The sequence below is a fragment of the Ammospiza caudacuta genome, chromosome 17 (assembly GCF_027887145.1).
Source record: "Ammospiza caudacuta isolate bAmmCau1 chromosome 17, bAmmCau1.pri, whole genome shotgun sequence".
Taxonomy (NCBI): domain Eukaryota; kingdom Metazoa; phylum Chordata; class Aves; order Passeriformes; family Passerellidae; genus Ammospiza; species Ammospiza caudacuta.
In genome coordinates this window covers 15,628,132-15,650,114 of record NC_080609.1, presented here as the reverse complement: position 1 = coordinate 15,650,114, position 21,983 = coordinate 15,628,132, and the positions used below count along the sequence as shown (strand labels likewise).

Here is a 21,983-nt window from a genome sequence, read left to right as displayed (position 1 = left end):
ATGGCTGCAAAAGTCACTTCCAGGGAATTTTCCCTCTTCCCACTGTGACATCCTGAGCCCATTTGGAGGTGGGATTCCAGTCCCTGGCTGAATGGGAGGGAATTCCAGGGGGGTTTTGCATGAGGAGGCTGCCAGAAGCACTGAATGGGGTGCTCTCCATGGGATTTGGGGATATCCAGGCAGCCACAATGCTGTGGTGGGACATTTCCAGGCTGTGGAGCAGAGGGATGGGGATCTGTCACCATGGATTTTTCCTGGTGACAAAGTTAAATCCAGGTGTGATCCATGCACAGCTGGACTGGAGGATCCTGCTTGGATGCTCCATATCCTGTAACCTCCAGAGCTTTTGGGATAAAACCATCCCAATCCTCATTTTCCCTAAATTAATTCATCCTTCATCCACTTGGAACCTGCCACAGATTCAGCTCCAGCAGGGAGCCCAGGGATTCACAGCTGCCACTGTGGATTTCTCCCCAAATTCCTGCATCCACTCCCTGTGGAGCAGCTCCTGGGAGGAGATTCAGGGCCAATTCCCTGGTTTGGGGGTAGATTGGATGTGGGATCAGTTGTTATCTCAGATATCCCTGCTGCATCTGCCTGTGCCTCATTTCCTCTGGCATTTGGGGCCGTGTCTGTCATCCTGGCAGAGCTGGGATGAAAGGGAATAAATCCAGAGGGAGGAGAAGCGCACGGAGAGGATGAAAGAGCGTTTGGGGTGAGGAGCAGGGAAAGGCATTACTCACACAGAGAATTAAAGATCAGGAGCCTGTCTGGGATCCCACAGCAGCCTGGGAATCCCCAGGATAGAAACAACATCCCTGGGATGTGTGGGAATGTGTTTATGTTGGGATTGTACTGCTGCAGCTCAGGGATGTGTCACAGCTCCTGGGCGGATTCAGCCATCCCAAATCCAGCCTGAGAAAAGGAGGGAGAACCTGGGAATCCCTGGGAAATATTTATCCAGGAATCCAAGCAGGGACAGAGGTGGTTTTCTGGAAAATATTTATCCAGGATGCTGCTGCTGCTCCTGCAAATCCATCCCAGGATTCTGGCTCTTTGGGAATGGCACTGGAATTCTCCCAGCTGAATTCAAAATGAAAAAAATGCCAGGATCTGCCTTAGAAAAGGGAGCCTGGAAGGGGCAGATCATGAGGAATTCCAGGGTTGTAGGATTATAGGAGTGTTATGGATTGAAAATTGCTAAAAATCAGAATCCTGGAATCCCCTGGGCTGGAAGGGATCCCCAGGGATCCAACTCCTGGCCCTGCACAGAGACCCTGAGATCCAAACATGCCCTGTGGAAGCCCAGGATGCTCAGGCAGGGAACAGAAAGCTGTAAAGCTCCAAAATCCCGTTTTCTTTTGTCCCTTTTCCCCTCTTTCAGCCACACTCACCCCCTGTGCCCAGCCCAGAGCACCAAGGGCTCCGCTCCAGGCTCGGGGCTGGGGCTGGGAAAGCCCCACTGAGCTCTGCACATCCAGAGCCAGGGAAAAGTTGGGAAAAGCTGGGAAAAGTTGGGAAAAGAGCTCCTGGAGCATGGCAGGGCCTGGGGGTGATCCCATTCCCCAGCCCAGCTCGAGCCCTGGGAGCTGGGAGTGCCATTCCCGGGGTGAAAAGGGCATTCCCTGTCTGGAGCCGGCTTTGGGAGGGATTTGTGGCTGCAGCAGATGTTGGGGACAGAGCAGCAGGAACGTGAGGCTGCTCTGGCTCCAGCTCCAGCCCGGGGCTGGGAATGCTGCCAGCCCCCCCTGCTGCTGCCCCTTCCCCAGATTTGGGGCCAGGCTGTGCCTGCTTTGCCTTCTCCTCAGTTATGGCTGTAAAATCCTTTCTCTGATGGGTAACTCTAGGAAGGATCATTGGGAATGGCACAGGATAAATCCATCTGTCCCTCTGTGTGGGTGTGTGCCAGGAGCTGGCCCTGGGGTGGCCAGGTGGGCACTGGGTGCTGTGCCCTGGACATTGCCTGGGGAGCAAAGGGGGAAAATATCCCTGGGGAGCAGAGGGAAAAATCCCTGGGAACAGAGGGGGAAAATCTCTGGGGAGCACATGGAAAAAGCCTTGGGAATAGAGGGAAAACATCCCTGGGGAGCACATGGAAAAATCCTTGAGAACAGAGGGAAAACATCCCTGGGGAGCACATGGAAAAAGCCTTGGGAACAGAGGGGAAGAATCCCTGGGAGCAGCAGAAAAAATCCTTGGGAACAGAGGAGGAAAATCCCTGGGAGCAGAAGGAAAACATCCCTCAGGAGCTGCTCAGGTTGGGGTTCATGCCCAGGTTAAGAGCAAAGGCCAAGAGAGAATCCCAGAATTATTCAGGAAAAACTCTCTGAGATGGAATTAACCCAGCACTGCCAAGGCCACCGGTGACCCCCAAAGCCACCAAATGTCACCCAGGCAGTGACAGCCCAGTGTTTGATCCCAGGATCAAATCCAGAAGCTGCCAGAGCTTGGGGCTAAGCAGGAATGAATTTCTGCTCTAAACAAACCCCAGGAGCAGCCCTGGGTTGGCTTTGATCAACATTTCCTGGGAATTTTGTCCTGCCTGGGGCGGATGTGTAGCTCTGCTGACTCTGCCTCCAAAATCCCAATTCCTGGAAAGGCTGGCATTATTATTGTCCCTTTTATTGGTCCTTGTCACCTTTCCCAGCCACGCTCATTCCCAGAGACGGCTCATCCCCAGCTCAGGCTGTCCTCAGCAATTTTGGGACCAGGTGACATTTGGCTCTGCTGTGTGCTGACCCTGGGGACAGCACGGTGACAATTTTGGGACCAGGTGACATTTGGCTCTGCTGTGTGCTGACCCTGCCTCCTCCAAAACCCCATTTTCCTGAACAATTGTCATTATTATTGTCCCTTTTTTTGCCCCTTGTTGCCTCTTTTAGCCACATTAATTCCCAGGGCCAGCCCAGCTCGGGCTGCTGGGGACAGCAGGGTGGCAATTTGGGGACCCAGGTGACACAGGACCCTGGTGCTGGGTTGTGTGTGGCTCCTCCTCTGGATCATCCCTACCTTTTGTTCATCCCCTTGCTTTGCTATTATTAACTTCATCATCATCATGATCATCGTTATTATCATAATTATTAATTGTCATCATCATCACTATAATCATTATCTGCACTGCTATTTTATTAGCGTGTTATTATATATTACTGTTATCTATTATTATAGCTTTCATTTTTGTTTGATTTTGTTCTGTTTTATTTTATAAATATTATAAATGGTAAAATAATTTTATTATAAATTATTATAATTTAGAATAAAATATAAAAATATATTGTTATAATTTAAAATAATTTATAATAATTTATTATAAAGTATAATATATTAAAGTCCAATAAAATATTATTTTATTATAAATTATAATAAAATAGTAATATAATATAAATTATTATACTTTATAATAAATAATAAAAATTTCTATTTTATTATAAATTCCCTTTTTTCTCCCCCCTTTTTCCTCCCCCTTTTTTTTATCCCTTTCCCCTTCCCACATTCCCAACCCAATCTCTCTGCTCTCAGAGGAGCAGGACATCCCTGGAACGCTCTGGAATTCCCAGGATTTCTGTTTGTATTCCGTGCATTACTCACATCTCAAACCACCCAAACTGAAACTTCCCTTGGCGGCTCCTCCCGTAAATATTTGGTTTTTCTTGGAACCAAACTGCAATTTAGGGCTTTGGGATTTTCCTCAGCCTCGGGACAGATCCATAATAACCGGGATCCTGCCAAATCCCAGGGGTTAAAATCATGGGTTAAGTCTCCAAAATCCCCTGAGTGGCTTAAAAATAATAAGATTATGGGAAAATAGTGCCATGATCTTGCTTCTGTTCAGTTCCTGGGTGTCAGGCCTGTGGCTCCAGCCTCTCTCCCACATGGAATGAGGATTGGGATTGGGAATTTCTAAATGGAGCTGCTCCCTCTGGAGCTCCTGGGAATTTGGGAATTTGGGAATTTGTCCTTCATTCCAAGCATGAGATGAAAACCATGAATTTGTCACAGTGGTGATTCCATCCCAGATTGGTTTTGCTGTGTTTATTGCAGGAATATTTGTAGGATTTGGGAGAGGGGTGGCGGAGATCCATAATAACCAGGAGGCTGCCAAATCCCATTGGAAAATAACAGCTTAAAATCCACTGAGTGGCTTAAAAAATAATAATATGGGAAAATAAATTCCATAAATCCCACATGAAACTGGCAGGGAGTGTCAGGAGAGTTTCCCTGGGAGAGTCAGGAGTGTCAGGAATGGCACCAACATTTGGGGGCAGAGCCTGGGTTTTGTGGTGCCGCTTTTAAACTCGGGAATTTCAGCATAAGAGCTGCTGTGGATCCCTCAGAGAAACCAGGAGCCCCTTCCCAATCTGGGAATCAATCTGGAAATTTGAAATCTGGGAATCTGAGCGCGGCCCAGGTGTTCTGAGATGTGTTTTCCCTGGAATTTCTGCCGGAGGATGAAGCACCGGGCACTCCCTTTGGGATGCTCTCTGCCTCCAGCGCGGATCCCCCTTGGCTCTTTCCCTTCCCAAGGATTTGGGAACTTGCCCGAGCTGCTGTTTCCAGCCTCGTTCCCTTTTTTGGGGGATTTTCCAGGAGGGATTTGTGCCATCCCTCACCTGCCCTGACTCCCCTGCTGGAAAAGCGCTCCGGGAACATCCCCGAGGATGTTCTGTGGGAATTCCCTCTCCAGGCACATCCTTGCTCTTTGTGCTGCTCCAGGACTTTTTTTTTTTTTTCACCATTTCCTCACTTTTTTTTCTTCCTCTTGGGGTTTTCCCATCCTACCAGAATTGGGATTTTCATCCCACCCTGCCAAGCAGCATCACCCCATCCCCACCTCAGGGAATTTTTTTGGGATATCTCCATGGGGCTGCTGGAATCTGGATGGCTTTGGGAGGTTCTGGAAAAGCAGGAAATCAGGTTCAATCTCAGTTTTTTGGGGCTCCAAGGACTTTAAAGGGGGGGGGGGGGGGGAAAAATCTGCAAATATAATAAAGGAAATTTATGGAACTGCAGGCACAGGAGCCGTACTTATAGGGAGTTTTACATGGATCCCATCACTCCATGGAATATTGGGAATGGAATCTGGCTGAGGTTGGAGTTTTGGGGCAGGATTTGTGTATTGGCTCCGTGGGGTTGGATTATCTCCGGGCTTCCAGTCAGGGAAAAGCATCCAAACTGCTCTTAAAGATGAGAAAAATCAGGAAGAATTCATGGAAGGGAGGGAGAAATTAAGCTAACATTGGAATGTCAGCAATGGAAAAATCCCATCAGGAGCTTCTCCTGCTTCATTCCCAGGATTTTATTTCATTTATTTCTCAGGCTTCCTACATTTATTTCCATTTTGGGCAAGTGGGTTCCCAAGCCTGCCCTGTTGGTTCCCAGCTTTGAGGTATTTAATTAAAATTTTTAATTAAATTAAGTTTATTTTCCAGTTAAAGCCCCTCTAAAATAAGAACTTGGGCTTTGGGATCAGATTTTAGGTAGCTGCAAGATTTGACCCCACTGATTTTTGCCTTTTTTTTTCCATCTGGCTGAATAAGATCGTGCAAAACCAGTTTGAGACTGAAGCTCTGATCTGCTGCAATAAATTTTATCCTGAGCAGATAAAATCCCAGCTAAAATATTCCTGAGGAATAAACATGGGAGGTTTTTTATTCAGGAATTGCTGTTATCAGAAATAATTCAATGTCTGTGCTTCTCTCCGCCTCCCCCAGGTGTGGGTTTGGAAGCACAAAGGTTTATTCACATCCAGATGTTTCCAATTATTTTCCCTAGAAACAGTTCTCTCGTTCCTGCTTAATTTGTGGAATTATTCCATCTTTTTGTGGGATTTTTAATTGTCCTGCCAGCAGCAAACAGCAACTTTGGGCCTATTTTGCACTGATGCAAAATCACCACTTCCTACTTAGATCAATTAATTATCGGTTAATTGAGCACTGGCGGATCCTGTAAGGAATATGAGGGAATTTTGGAGACTGGAAACATCCAGCTGGGAGCCCTTTCCTTCTTTTCATGCCCTCTGCATCCTGAACCCCAACATTCCCACCCTTGGCCCCGTCAGCTTGGCTTTGTTTTGTCTTTGTCCATCAGGATGTGAAATTTGTCCTTCCTTGAGATGTGGGAATGGGGTTGGAATGGGAGAACCTCATTCCCATCAGGATGTGGATCCCAGAGTGGAATCTGTAATTCCTTGAGATTTGGAAATGGGGTTGGAATGGTAGAACCTGATTCCCATCGGGATGTGGATCTGGGAGTAGAATCTCTCCCTTCTGGAAATTTGGGAATGGCTTTGGAAGAGAGGATCTCATTCCCATTAGGATGTGGATCTCAGAGTTAAATTTGTCCTTCCTTGAGATGTGGGAATGGGGTTGGAATGGGAGAACCTCATTCCCATCAGGATGTGGATCTCAGACTGGAACCTCTCCCTTCTGGAGATGTGGGAATGGGGTTGGAATGGGAGAACCTCATTCTCCCAACTCCAGAGGGAATCCAGGAGAGCAGGGTTGGCACTGGGCACTGCTCTGCTGGTGCCCTTGAGTTTCTCTCTTGCTGTGGGGCGATTCCCTGCTGAAACTCGGGATTTGGAGCCGGGAATAGCCCAGGAGAAGGGTTTGGATGGGAGGAGGGTGTGGAGGTGTCCCCTGCCGAGGCTGTGCTGTCCTTAACCCGGTGCCACCTGGTTCGAGCACGTGAGCATGCTGGTGATCCTGCTCAACTGCGTCACCCTGGGCATGTTCCAGCCCTGCGAGGACGTGGAGTGCCAGTCCGAGCGCTGCACCATCCTGGAGGTGAGGATCCATGGCCCCAAAATCCCTGGGGTTTGTGGGGTGCAGGGCTGGGGTGGCCGCTCTGGGAGAACTGAAATTACGGAGCGAAATTCTGTGTAGTTTATTAAGGGAAAGTTGATTAATGAAGACAAGTCCCTCTCCAGCTCTCCTGGAGCCCATTTAGGCTCTGAGGTTTCCCTGGAGCCTTTTCCAGGTGAACACTCCCAGCTCTCCCAGCCTGGCTCCAGCCCTGTGATACCCTCATGCCGTATCAGGCATGAACAAAAGCTGGGGGCTCTTCCCAAGGCCTGGAATGAGCCAAGAGCTGTGCCAGGGGCAGGTTTGATTTTGGTGATGGGAACATGGAATATCTCCATGCTGGGGGCACTCAGGACTGACTGAAACCCTCTTTTCCCTCTCTCCAGGCGTTTGATGACTTCATTTTCGCCTTCTTTGCCGTGGAAATGGTCATCAAGATGGTGGCCCTGGGCATCTTTGGGCAGAAGTGTTACCTTGGAGACACCTGGAACCGCCTGGACTTCTTCATCGTCATGGCAGGGTCAGCAACCACCTCATCCCTTCATCCTGGGGCAGGGAAATCCCAGGGAACAAATCCCTGCCTGGTTCTCACAATGCCTTGGGAGGCAGAATCGCCCAAATCTGATTTTTTAAAATCCTTACCCCAAAACCACGCTGGGTTTGGGGGTGGGTGGTGAATATCAGGCAGAGCTGTGGGGGTTTGGAGCAATCCTTTAATCCTAACACACCCTGAATGTCCCAGTGCTGTTATTTCCAAAAAATCAGCTCAGCCCCACTCCTGCCCTGTGCCAGCAGCACAGTGAGGCAGGGATGGGCTGAACAAGGAAATTCAGCCCAAAAACCCTGTTAGGAATGTTGAGACCTCAGTGGGAAAAGCTGTTTGGGAGTTCACCCAAATTCCAAACTCCTCCTGGCTTACAGCTTCCCTCCATCTCCCCCAGCTGCTGGTTTGTGCAGGATGTGTTAATAAACAGCTCCAAGGATGATCCTCCTGCTTTTGACACCACTTCCCTCACCCCCACAGGGAATAACTGAGTGGAGTAAAAGCTTGGCAAAGCTCAAACTTTTTTTTTTTTTTTAATTTTTACCCAATAAATAAACAGCTTTGGAAAGCCCAGGCTCTCCTACCTGCTCAGTACATCCTGGGGAGGGAAGGAAAGCTTTAATTACTGCCTGACTTCTGAATTCCTGCGTTTCTAATGACCAGCCCAGGGTTAATTAAAACATCCTTGGAATATGTTGGGGCGTTTTTCCCTTTCCATTAGTGCTGTGCCATCTTCCCTGCACTAATGGGGTTTTGTTGTGCTCTGTGTTATTTGTCTGGAATACAATTAGGAATGGTTTTAGTGCCCTGAATAAAACATGAGCTCTCCTGAGCGGAGCTTCCTTGGAACTCGGGTGCAGTTGGAGGAGGAACATCAGGGACAACAAAAAAACACCCTAATTATTAATTATTTTTACCTTAATTATGTTTTCCTATAAAGCTGCTGCGGTGTTTAAGGGAGGAACGGCAGAGGAAGCGCAGGGAAAACTCTGATCAAGGAGCTGAGGGTGTTTTTCCACGTTGGATCTGTGGGATGAACAGAAAATCCCCAGCTCCTCAGGGCTCCCCCAAACCCAGGATTGGGGCACCCCATGGAGGCAGAAGGGCTGAGCCCCTCTGCTCATCTTCAGGGGCAGCTTTGGCACTGGGAATTTTGCTGTTGGAATGAGGGGGAAAGTGACTGGTGAGACCATTTGGGAGTTTTCTATGGTTTTTCTCCACCTTCCATGGCTGGAATATGTTTGGGGAGGATGCAAACAGCAGGAGACCCTGCTGGAGGTGTGGCATTACTCAGGCTGGAGAGGAGAAGAAGAAAAACCCCTTCCCAACCCCTGGCTGATCCCAGACCATTTCCAGATGTGAGCCAGACCTGGGAAATGATTTCCCACCTCCCCTGGCCAATCCTGGACCATCTCCAGATGGTTTTGGTGGACTTGAGCCATACCTTGGATATGATTTCCCACCTTCCCTGGATGATCCTAAATCATCTCCAGATGGTTTTGGTGGATTTGAGCCATACCTGGGATATGATTTCCCATCTCTCCAACGAGAATCTGGAGCTGGGAGTACCCCTGGAGGAGGAGAAGCTGTGCTGAGGGCTGGGATTCACCTCTCACCACCACCACCCTCCAATCCAGCGTGTGCTCCTAAAACCGGAGCTGCTTTCAGCAGGGAACTCACCACTGGAACAACAAAGCTGCTTTTTCCAGCCAGGGGATGGATGTGCTGAAGTTACTCCGAGGTTTTTTTGTGATAAGAAGGGAACAAGTGATCAGCAGAGCTTTGTTTGCCCCGTTCTGCCTCCTCAGAGGAGCTGCTTTGCCTCAGCAGCAGCAGCTCCAAAGGGAGCAGAGGAACTACAAAATAAACACAGCTCCCGCCTCCAGCACGGATGGCGTCTGAAGTTCCTTCCAGCTCCCAGAGTCCTTTCATGTTTTCCTCGCCCCAGAAATGTTCCCTGGAACGTTTCAAGCCCAGTGGAACTGGTGAGCTCTGTGTCTGCAGCCCAGCAGCAGGGATGGTGCTCAGGAGAGCTGAAACCCAGAGGTTCCTGGTGCATCCAGTCCCTGGAGATATTCCAGGCTGCCGGGATATGATTTGGATTTGACAGCTGAAGGTTTGCAGCTGTTGATCCCAAAGTCTCGTGTTTTTCAGGGTAGGGAATTACCTACCAATGGATAATCCTCCCAAAATTCCCAGCTCCAGTGGATTTCTGTGGGGCATTTCCAAGGGATTCAGGTTTTTCAGGCAGAATCTGATAACAGGACCCCACTCTTGGTATCCTGGTCCCTCCAGTCCCTGGAGATCTTGCACGGTCCCAGGATAAATTTTGGGTTTGAGAGCTGAAGGTTTGGAAGCTGTTGATGGCACAAAGCCTTGTGCCTCCCATTTTCCAGTGCAGGGAATCACCTACTGAGTGCCAATCCATCCAAAATGTTCAGGGAGAGTGGGGAAGAAGAATCAAGGAGAAAATGTTCTTTATTCTTAAGAATCAAATGGAAAGCAAAGGATTTGTGCATTTTTTTGTTGGTTTGGGTATTCAGGTTTGGTCACAGGAGGAGAGAAAAGCTGGGGAGCAACTCCTTGTCCTGGAAAGTCAGGGAATCATGGAAGGGGGTTGGGTTGGAAGGGACCTTAAGGATCATCTCATGGGCAGGGACACCTCCCACTATCCCAGGGGTGCTCCAAGCCCTGTCCAACCTGGCTTTGGACACTCCCAGGATTCAGGGGCAGACACAGCTGCTCTGGGAATCTGTGCCAGGCCCTCCTCACCCTCACAGGCAGGAATTCCTTCCCAATATCCCATATAAATTTCCCCTCTTTCAGTGTGAACCTGTTCCTCTTTGTCCCATCACCACAATCCCTGCTGGACTTCCCTCTCCAGCTTCCTTGGAGGTTTTTGCACATACTGGAAGGAAAATCCTGCTTTCCAAAGTAAAGGCTGGAAGGGACCTCAAAGTTCATCCCATTCCACCCCTGCCATGAGCAGGGATAACTCCAACCATCCCAGATTGCTCCAAACCCCATCCAGCCTGGAATTGCTTCATGGAATTGCAACCAAGCACCCTGGGCTTGCAGGCAGCATTTCCTGAGCTTCTCATGAGCACCCCCATCCTGACTGCTGTGCTGTTTTCCCTGCAGGATGATGGAATATTCCCTGGATGGCCACAACGTCAGCCTGTCCGCCATCCGCACCGTGCGCGTCCTGCGGCCCCTGCGCGCCATCAACAGGGTCCCCAGTAAGTGACACCCCTGGGCACAGCTCTGGAAAACTTTGGGAATAACCCCCCCACACACACACCTGGGGTTCTGAGCTCAAAAAACTGGAGTGAGTCTGGGAAAACTGGAAAACCATGGGAATAAATCCACCCCACCTCAATTTCTGAGCTCAGTCTGGGAAAACTGGAAAACTTAGGGAATAAATCCACCCCACCTCAACTTCTTGAGTCTGGGAAACTCCAGAAAACTGGAGTGAGTCTGGGAAAACTGGAAAACCACAGGAATAACCCTTCCCACACATCTGGATTTCAGAGCTCAGTTGTGGAAAATTGGAAAACTTTGGGAATAACTCTCCCCACCTCAGTTTCTGAGCTCAGTCTGGGAAAACTGGAAAACCACAGGAATAACCCTTCCCACACACACCTGGATTTCTGAGCTCAGAAAACTGGAGTGAGTCTGGGAAAACTTTGGGAACATACCCACCCCACCTCAATTTCTGAGCTCAGTCTGGGAAAACTGGAAAACTTTGGGAATAACCCTCCCCACATCTGTATTTCTGAGCTCAGTCTGGGAAAACTGGAAAAGTTTGGTAATAACCCCTCACACACACCTGGATTTCAGAGCTCAGTTGTGGAAAATTGGAAAACTTTGGGAATAACTCTCCCCACCTCAATTTCTGAGCTCAGTCTGGGAAAACTGGAAAACTTAGGGAATAAATCCACCCCACCTCAACTTCTTGAGTCTGGGAAACTCCAGAAAACTGGAGTGAGTCTGGGAAAACTGGAAAAATTTGGGAATGACCCTCCCACACATCTGGATTTCAGAGCTCAGTTGTGGAAAATTGGAAAACTTTGGGAATAACTCTCCCCACCTCAATTTCTGAGCTCAGTCTGGGAAAACTGGAAAACTTTGGGAATAACCCTCCCCACATCTGTATTTCTGAGCTCAGTCTGGGAAAACTGGAAAAGTTTGGGAATAACCCCTCACACACACCTGGATTTCAGGGCTCAGTCCGGGAAAACTTTGGGAATAACCCTTCCCATACACACCTGAGTTTCTGAGTTCAGAAAACTGGAGTGAGTCTGGGAAAACTTTAGGAATAACCCCCCCCCACCTGGATTTCTGAGCTCAGTCTGGGAAAACTGGAAAATCATGGGAATAGGCCCCCCCCACACACACACTTGGCTTTCTGCTTTGTGCAGCTAATGAGAGGAAATGAATTAATTTAATTTTTAATGGCGAGTTAAAGATCGTCATTATCATAATTGGTGTTAGCAAAGGGCAGGGGAGCAGGGGATTGACCCTCAGAGATGTTTTCCAAGGTTTTTGTACTTTTCTAGGGAAAACAACTCTCTGGTGGTGTAAAGTAAACAATGTTCCTCCAAAGGAAGGGAAAAGGTCACTTCCAAGAGGGATCTTCTTGCCCTGCTGGGTTGGTTTTCCCTCCTCAGTGATTTAAGATCTTTCCAGGACTTTATGTTCAGGATTAGCAGCTCAGGAGCTTCCCTTGCTGCTAAAACCCCAGGGAGGGTTTGCTCCATGTGAAACAAAATTGGGATCATCCTCGATAGGAAGTTCAAGTGGCTCCTAAATCCATTTTCAAGTGGCTTCAGCTGCTTGGCTTCTAAATCCAATTTTAAATCTGAGGCATCATGTTGGAATAATTCCCTGCTGGAATCAGCCAGCTGCTGAGCCGGCCTTTGCAAGGTGCTCATTCCACAGCAATTCCATCCTTTTCCAACCCAAATCTCCACCTCAATCAAAATGCAGCAGCATTGGGTGGAAATCACAGGGATCCTGGCAAAAAAAAAAAACCTAAAAAAAACTAAAAAAAAACCCCAAAAAACAAACAAACAAAAAGAAAACTAAAACTGAAAAAAAAGGATATTTCCTGTTTTGCTGGAGTGAGCCAGCCCCAAATCCTGCCTGGATTCAGCACATCCAGGGACAACCAAACAACCTTCCCCAGAAGGGGTTTGATTCCAGGCCCTCCAAGGAAAATGTGAGGGAACAGATGGATGTTTACACCCAGAAACCTCGGAAATTTCTCTCAGAACTCCCAATTCCACGGGGTTTGTTTTCTGGAAAACAAGGAACAAAAGCAGTGAATTGCACAGTGAGGTCCTTAGTTCAAAACAAGGCCACAAAAAAGAGAGGCCAGAAGGGGCCTGGAACCCTTTGGAGCTTTGTTTTCCTAACGAGGTTTTGTTGCCAGGGATTTGAAAAGCGCAACACCAACTTTCCCTCTGGGATTTGGGGTTCCAGGGAAGTTTCCCTTTGGAATCTGAGTTTCCAGGGAAGTTTCCCTCTGGGATTTGGGGTTCAGGGGAGTTTCCCTCTGCAATTTGGGGATCTGAGGATGGGCTGGAGCAGAAGCACCACGGGCTGGGCTCGGAGCCCTCCAGGCTGGGATGAGGATCAGGCTCCCTCTGAACTCCTCCAAATCCACAGAACCCTTCAATATTCCCATGGAACAGTGGGAATCTCAAGCTGGGACCCAGCTGGGCTCAGGGGAACTGAAGGATTCCCACCAAGCTCCAGGGATCCAAACAACTCCAGCTATAGGTGGAATTTTGCTCTTGAGTCCAACTTGTGTTTGTCTCCCTGATCCCTGACACCAAACGAGCCTTCCAAGGTTTTTTCACTGCAATTCCCATGGGATTTTCATATTTTTCCAACAGGCAGGTGATAGAAAATATCCCATTTTTTAATTAATATTCTGTGGGATGAAATCCAGTGGGTTCAATCCATGTTTGGAGTGGAGGTGCCTGAGGAGCAAGGGGACCTGAGCACCAGGATTGGGATTCCTAGGAATGATTCCCAGAAATATCCCCATTCCTTAGGGGCAGATCATCCAGCCTCCACTTTCCAACCCCACCCACTCAGCACATTGGGAATTTTGCTGTTTCAGGCCAAAATATTCCAGAATCTGTGGAGAAGGGATGGGAAAATCCCTGGATTTTGGTGGATTTTTATGGTTACATTTTCATCCGTGAAAATTCCTTGGAATTCCAGCCCATCCCAGCAGCATCCATGCCATTCCCAGCTCTGGGACTTGGGAATGGGATTTTCCATCAGATCAAATTCACAGCTGGATCAGAGGAGATGAACCTGGTGCTAAATGCAGGGAAATAGGCAGAACCAGCCTGGAGATTTATCCCTGGGATTCCTGGGCTCTTCCCTGGGATCCAGCCAGCACCATCAGCTCATGCCTTCCAGGCACAATAAATTCACCCACGAGATTCTTTCAGCTCCATGCAGTTTGTTAAGAAAAGAAAGAAGAACCCTAGCCAATAAAAACATCATTTCTATTAGAAATTATTCCTTCCAAAACACTGGAAAAATGGAATTCCTGCAATTTATTCACTTGGCAGGGGCTGGAGTCAGGGATATTTTTTCAGCAGTGGTCATTAGGTTGTTGGTTTTTTTTTTCAAATCCATTTCACTGCTTTATTTTTATATTTATTGTTATATTTATTTTTAGATTTATTATTATATTTTTATTTCTTTTTAATATTTATTTTTTAGATTTATTTTAATATTTATATGCTTATTTTTCTATTTATTTTTATATATTTGGGGGGGTTAATTATTTTTGTGTATTTTTAAAATTTATTTTTATTTTTCTACTGGGGGTTTTTAAACCAGGCATCCCATGGAATGGGGATGAAGATCCTGCTCCTCGTTTCAGCCTGGGTGATGCTCTTTTCCCATGGCACACTCAGCATTCCAAGGAGAGCCCGGGGTGGCTGGAGAACAGCTGGATTCAATCTCTGGGATGATGCCACTAAACAACCCCAAATACCAAAAGGAGCTGAGCAGAAAAAAAATTGTCTGGCATGGGGAGAGAAATTTTACCCATTTTTGGGAAAAAAAAAGGGAGGATATCAGTGAGAGAGGGGGAAAAAAAAAGGGAGAAAATCCCAGCATTGTCTTTCAGTGGGGATTGATTGTCCTTGCTTTTCCTAAGATGGATTTGCCAGGAAAATGTGGGATTGCTCCTGAGGGGGTGACAGTGCTGGGCAGGGCCAGGAGCTGGATTTGAGGAGCCTGGTGTGTCCCGTCCCACTGGGGTATTCCTGATTTGTGACAGGATACACTGGGAATAACCACCAGGAATTCCAATGCCATTGTTGGGAGTAACCACCAGGAATTCCAACTCCCTTTTGGGAATAACCCCAAGGAATTCCAAACCCCCTTTGGGAATAAACCCCAAGGAATTCCAACCCCAATGTTGGGAATAACCACCAGGAATTCCAACCCCAATGTTGGGAATAACCACCAGGAGTTCCAACCCCAATGTTGGGAATAACCACCAGGAGTTCCAACCCCAATGTTGGGAATAACCACCAGGAGTTCCAACCCCATTGTCCGAGAATTCCAGGTGGAACGTCTGGCATGGAAATCAGCATTTCCCTGACACTAGAGGCCTTGGATCCACCCTCTGGAGATTGCTGTCATTCCCATTTCCTGCCAAGCCTTTGACATTTTCACCTCCCTTTTCAGCCTCAGCATTTAGGGGAAAACACCAAGTCCTGATTTTCCTGCCCTGGCTGTGCATCCAAGGTGGGAATGGTGATTTGTGCCCATCCTGACGTGGTTTTCCCTCCTCCCCCAGGTATGAGGATCCTGGTCACGCTGCTGCTGGACACTCTGCCTATGTTAGGCAACGTCCTCCTCCTCTGCTTCTTCGTCTTCTTCATCTTTGGCATTGTTGGGGTCCAGCTCTGGGCAGGGCTGCTGAGGAACAGGTGCTTCCTAGACAGGAATTTTGCCATGTAAGTACAGCAAAGCAAAAATTTTCCACCTTTTTTTTTTTTTTTTTCATTTTTTTCTCCACATTTCTCTCCCTTTTTTCTTCCTTTCCCAGCAGGGGATTTTTTTCTGTCCCCTGCTGGAAAAATCCCAGCGCTCAGCAGGGTCCTTTTTGCCTGGGAAAAAAACCCCATTTGTCAGCAATTTCCTGAGGGTTTTGTGCATTCCTGCTGCACCTGAAGGACGAGGATGGGAGAGGGCTGGATTAGGTCTGCCTGAGATCACTCCCTGTGTGACTCTGGGAGGATGCAGAACAAACTCCCGGCTCTCCAAACACTTCAGGTCACCGAGCACACCCCAACCCCTGGCAGGGCATGGAGATTTGGAGATGCAGCTGAAACCCAGAGATAAATCCTTGTCAGGGATTTAAGATAAGAAACTGGATGTGAGAAGCATTAAAATCATTTGGACACAGCTCAGAGCGTGGAACAGGCACCAGGGATGGGCAGGACCTGAATCATTAAGGCTGAAAACACCTCCAGGATCATCAAACCCAACCTGACAGAGGCAAATTTTCATTTGGGATTTTTCCAGGCTGGGCACTTGTGTGGAGCAGCCCCTCTGATAATAAACCTTCATTGCCCTGCTGAGCCTCACCTGGGACATGCCCAAGGCCCAGCTGATCAATTTAAGCCCAGCCCAGGCTCTTAGGCCTGGTTTGGGCTGTGCTGCTGATGTTTGTCTTTGCTCCTGAGCCCTCTGGATAAATCCTGGACCCTGCTGCCAGCCCTGGGCTCTTCCAGCTGGGTTCAGAGTGGGATTGAGGAGGTTCTGCTGGAGCTGGGATGGGTTTGGGGCATGCCAGGCTTTGGAGCATCCCTTGCTGCTCCCTGAGCTGGGGCTGTGGTGCCCCTTCCCAGGGTTAAGGACACACCTGGATGAAAACCAAGCACAGCCAGCACAGAAAAGAGGGATTTTCCTGGAAAAAATCCTTCCAAAGGCTCCTGTCAGAGATGTCAGCAGCTCAGAGGTGAGGAAATGCCCCAGCCCAGCTCTTAGGGCAGCTCTAACTCGGCGAGAGGAGATGGAGCCTGTAATTACATCGCTGGGTAATCATCGGCTGCCTGCGCTCGGATTGACTGCGAGACGGGCAGGAATCATCCCTCAGGTCCTGCTCCTGCCTCTCACTGCCACTCCCGGGGCTCCCTCAGCCTCTCCTGTCCTCTGCACCAGCTCTGGTGGCTTTCATTCGTCCCAGCGGGGTGGAAAATCCTTAACCTGCCATGGGTGTGATTCCACTCCCCACACCCCAAACCCCCTCCCAGCATCAATTTCCCGCTCCCCAAACCCCTCCAGGCTCAGCTGGACCCCGGAGCTGCCATCCCCAAGCCCAAACTGAGCAGTTCCAGCCCTGCTTGGGTGGCCCCGTCGCTGTAATTAACTGCAGCGAGCCCCTCTCAGCTCTCTCCGAGTCAGGTTTTGAAACGCTCGCTGATTTTCTGGTGATTTTCTGCGAAGTGGAGCTTTCAAGATGAACCACAGGGGAAGCGTTCTCTAAGCACAGACATTAAGCAGCAGTTATGTAATGGCCATTAGCAGCATCAAAGGCCTCGCTGGATTTTCTTATCGGGGCTTGCTCCTTGTCAGGAGAGGTTTTGGGATGAGCTGTGTTTGATGGGGTTTGGCTGGGATCGCCTCCTTCCCTTTGGGATGGGTTGGGGTCTGGTTTATTGTGCTGCATTTTAAAGGAATTTGGGGAAATGGGGATGTCCATAGGGCAGGAAAATTTCAATTTGTAGCTCAGTGTCAGTGGGAGAAATGTGGAGTTTTCTGGTATTATTAATTTTGCATTAATTTCAAATTAATGCAAAATGTTCCGGTCCCTGCATTTCCAGCTATCCCTATTTCTTGGAGCTCAGTGTGGAAGTTTTAGGGTCGCAGGATTTTCTCATCAGGGCTTGCTCCTTGTCAGGGAAGGTTTTGGGATGAGCTGTGTTTGAAGGGGTTTGTCTGGGATCCCCTCCTTCCCTCGGGGATGGGTTTTGCCACCCCCCAGCTGTTGGGCTCTGGTTTAGTGTGATGGAAGGTGCTGCATTCCAAAGGAATTTGGGGAAACAGGAGTGTCCATAGGGCAGGAAAATTCCAGTTTGTAGCTCAGTGTCAGTGGGAGAAATGTGGGGTTTTCTAGTCCCTTCACCCCGAGCATGCTGGGTTGGGTTCTTGTTCTGTGTTAATTTTAAATTTAGAGAAACCCAGCAACGTTCCAGTCCCTGCATTTCCAGCTATCCCTATTTCTTGGAGCTCGGTGGGGAAGTTTTAGGGACTCCAGATGGAATTATTCCCATTTTTTTTAAATAATTTCTGACTCATTCTCTCAACTCAGGCGTCAGGGCACGGCTCTCCCCTGCAGTGGCTGTTAACACACCAGCAGCAAATTGTAAAGGAGAAAAGGGCATGGAATGACCTGGAAAACACTTCAGGGCTCCATCCTCCTGCTGTTGGGCAGATGATGGAATCCTGGAATGGGCTGGCTTGGAAAGGACCTTAAAGATTCTCATTCACCCCGACCATGATCAGGGACACCTTCCCTCATCCCAGGCTGCTCCAGCCCAGCCCCAAAAACATCCAGGGGTGGGAAATCCACAATTCCTCAGGGCACAGAGGTTTCCCAGCCCTTCAGGAGCCTGGGAGGGGCTGGGGCTGAGATCCTGCCTCTGATTTCCTCTGCAGCCCTGGAGACAGGGAAAACCTGAATTATTGGAGGGTCTCCCCTGGGTGCTGCTGCCAAACCCTCCCAGCTGAAACCAAACCTGCTTTAAACAGAGGATCTGGACAAAATCCAGGGACCAGCAAGGCAGGGCACTAACCCCAAATTTTGAGGATGAAAGGAGGTGTAAGTGAGCTCCCAAAGAGCTGCTTCAAATCCAGCTTTGCCCTGCTGTGTTCTGCCCTGCAGCTTCCCGAGCCTTCAGCTCTTCTAGAGGCATCAGATGGAAGGAGTGACTTTGATTTTTGCCATCATTCTTCTTTCCCCATGGAAACCTTTTCTTTTCAATCCCCCTTGAAAGTTGGCAGCTCCAAGTAAAGCAACTATTTTTGTGTCGAGCGCATTGTGAGAGAAAATTTGGGGACTTTTTGGAGGTGCCCTGGGAATTTCTGCTTTTCTCTCTCTGTCTTTCAGAGCTGTGCTGCTACAGGGCTGGAATGAGGTTATTTAAGGATTTTTACTGGGGGTTCTGAAGGAATTGCTGGATTGTTGCAGGAGTGGGTTGGAAGTGGGGCTCTGCTCGTTGGGCCATGGGAGAATCTCTCCCTCCACACCCAAAATGATCCTACAAAAGCTGGGATTGCATGGACCAGCAGCTCCAGGAGGGGCTGTGAGAGATGCCAGGAGATCCTGGCACTGGGAGCTGCAGGAGAAATCCCCCAAGGATCCTTTGGTGGCAAGGAGGAAGGTTTGGTGTGCTGGGTGGGGAGGACAAGCAGAGCCAGCAGCTCCTGGGGACATCTCCAGGATGGTTGTCTCCCCCTCGGGCTCCTTCCCACCCTCCTGAGCTGCTCCCGGTGGAAATAAAGGAACTGGGTCAGGCCCAGCCCCTCTCCTGGGGCTGCCCCTGTGTGCGGGGATGCAGAGCAGCATTTCCAGGCTGGAGCCTTTCAAGGAACTCAGTGGCTCGGAAGCAGGGGAGGGGAGGGAGCTGTGGAGGGTTTTGTGTTTCTCTGCTGCCTCAGGACACTTGTGGTGGGAGCTTTCAGCCTTCAGCTCCTCAAGCGGGCTCAGGAATTTGTCTGGAAGGTGTTTAATTGCTCGTGGTGGCATTGCTGAGCAGGGAATTCACCCTGAGTGCTGAGCTCCTGCCACTTCTCCCTCTGCTCCCCCAGCTGGGGCAGGCTGTGCTCTGCTGTGTTCCAGTGGTTGGGATGGATGGGCTGGGAAATCCTCCCCTGGGGGAGGCTGGAGCAGAGGATAATCCAGCAGGAGTGGGAGGAAAATGGATTTTCCTGCCCCTCTGTTGTCCTTCCTGCACATAGACATGCAGAGGGACAGAGAAAGGGAAATCCAGATGTGCAGCGAGCAGGGATGGGAAAAGCTGGGAAATCCTCTCTGGTGGGATAACAGATCCATCCTGGGGCTTGGCTTCTCCTGTCTTTCCCCCAGAGCTCTGCTGATTAGTGAGTTCATTAGCATTAATGAGTGATTTGTCTCTACCTGTTGGCAAGGAACAGGGAAGGCAGGAAGAAGTGGAAGCTCCTGGCAGATCTCATCCGTTTACTTGGGAGATATTTGGGATTCCCTCATTCTGCAGCATTTTTGTTTCTTATTCTTCTCTCCTTCCTTCTTTCCCCTTTTTGGTTTTGCCAGGAAAAATAAAAGGGGGGGAAAGGTTTTAAGAAAGGTCTGAAATTTGCAGTGTTTGCTGCCAGTTGGGGTTTCTTCCTCCCTCACTGGTGGTGCTGGAGCTTCCCACAGGAGTGGCTCCTTCCCAATGGGAAGAACAGGGAAAGGCTGGGTACAAAGTGCCCTTCAGGTGACTGATTTTGTCATAGGGACAACTTTTAATTTTGGGGACAGCTGCAAAAGTGAGGAGAGCAGAGGAAAGGGAGGATAAAATCCTTCAGAACTGAGCCAGGCTGCACCCAGCCCTCCCAGCAGAGCTGGGCTTTGTTCTCCTGCTCGGATTTTCCTCCCCCAGCCACCAAACTGCTCCAGATTCGTGCCCAGATCTCCTCTGTGCAGCTCCTGATACCCCAGCCCAGAGTCTTCATCCCAAAACTTCCCAAATGGAGACTCCTGGGATGCACAGAGCCTCTCCAGCTGTGGGTACCTCGCTCCAGTGGCATGGGGACTGATCCTGTAGTTTTGAGAGCTAAAGTCACTTCTCAGGTGTCTCCTCTCTGCTTCTTCTCCCAAATTCTCCAGCTCTTCCCAATTTTCCTGCATCTTGGTGTGTTTTAATCCTCTGTTTAATCCTCCCTGTGTGTGGCACTGCTGGGTGGTGTCTGATGTTCTCCCAAACGCAGCTGCTGCAGCTCCTGGCCCGTTCTCCAGCCTGTTTCATATGGAAATTTCCTCCCGGGGAAGCAGCTGGTGGGAGGGCAAGGAAAAGGCTCGGGGAGGAAAAACATCTTGCAGGTTTTTGTTGGATCCCAAGCCCAGAAACAGCGCAGGTGATGTCACAGTTTAGTCTGGAGCTGCGGGGTGTGCGAGGAGGGGCTGCTGAGCACAAAGAATTCCCAATTCCCAGGACGTGCTCCTCTTCCCTCTCCCATTCCTGAAGCTGCTGAGCCCTCCACACCCACCTCGGGTAATTGGATCATGGAACAGAACCAAATTCCCCCGGGAAGTTGCTGAGGGCTGATTTCCCTCAGCTCTGCCCTGCAGCAATTGTTCTCTCCTTAAAGTGCAGCCGCAGAGCAATTCCTGCTTGGCTCCAGGGTTTTGGGGAGCAATTCCAAGCAATTGTCTGGAATAACACTTGTTAAAGCCAAATCTCTTCACCAGATAGGGACGTTCAGAGAGAGATAAAAATAGAGCTGTCCTGGCTGGAAGAATTACCTGGTTATCTTCTGCCCACATCTTTTATAATGTGTGTGCTGCCTCTCCCTTATCTCGGGGTGATTATGGAGCAGCTGAGATCCCTGGAGCTGGGAAAACACTGGAGAAAGTTGGCTCTGCAGCAATGCAGCCCTGAGTGCTGCAGGCTCTCACCAGCACTGAGCACACAGCCCAGAAAGTGCCAGATGTGGGACACAGCTCCGGGAAAAGCAGCTCCTGCCCTGCTGCAGGTCCAGGCTGGGACAGAGCCATCGGCTCTATCCAAGCCGGTTCCATCAGAAATACAGCAGGCACATGGTTTTCCCATAAATTTGGGCTTTTCCTTTCTTTATGGAGGTACAGAGGGAGTGGGAGATGGCCTCTGGATGGGTCTCTCCTTGTGGGAGCTCAGATTCCTCCTGAGGGATGCATTTTTTGCGAAGCTGCTCTGCCACCCAAATAAGCATCTTCAAATCCTTCCAAGGAGCCCAAAATCTCCCTGGATTTTGGGGGAGAACCTGATCCGCTGGGATTTTCTCTCCATCTCTCTCATTTCGTTCTTTTTGCTGCTTTGTCTGCTTGGGGAAACTCAGACTGGTCTTTGCTGGGAGATCAGCAGGGTCTGATCAAATCAAAAGGATTTGGTTTTAGGGGCTGCAGTTCTGACAGGGATTTCTGAAGGGTGAAGGGATAGCAACCAGTGGCTTTTCCTGCTGCTAAAATCAGGGATGAACAGTCAGTGATGGAGAGAGATGGGGACACTTACTTGGCGATCAGAATCCCATTTTATTGTGGGATACAAAGCTTATATACTATTTAAGAGACACTAGTAATGTGTACTACAATGATTAGGTTAAAATCACATCCACAAACTTATGTATATAACAACATCTTTTGCTTGCAGGGTTTAATGGGATTTTATTTTTCTTGTAAACCTGTTTGATTGTAAGAGGAATAGCAGATTTGTCTTACAAACAAGCTGTGGGTCTGCTGGTATATAAAACTAGCACTGGGAGATAAAAGAAACAATGGGAAGGGTTCCACTGATTGATAAATGGAAAAATATATTTGCTTTTGCAAATAAACTTTAGGTTTGTTGATAAACTAAATTAGACATTGAAAGATG

The 21,983-nt window shown here is 48.9% G+C and overlaps 1 protein-coding gene across 1 annotated transcript in view; it reads left to right on the top strand.

The window, feature by feature from the left end:
* CACNA1H (calcium voltage-gated channel subunit alpha1 H) overlaps window positions 1–21,983 on the top strand; it is a 149,519-nt gene that overhangs the window by 36,341 nt on the left and 91,195 nt on the right. Inside the window, exons 2-5 of the mRNA XM_058816318.1 lie at window positions 6,674–6,785; window positions 7,190–7,323; window positions 10,489–10,586; window positions 15,185–15,344. Coding sequence (XP_058672301.1) covers window positions 6,674–6,785; window positions 7,190–7,323; window positions 10,489–10,586; window positions 15,185–15,344 — 504 coding nt within the window. The remainder of the gene's footprint in view (window positions 1–6,673; window positions 6,786–7,189; window positions 7,324–10,488; window positions 10,587–15,184; window positions 15,345–21,983) is intronic.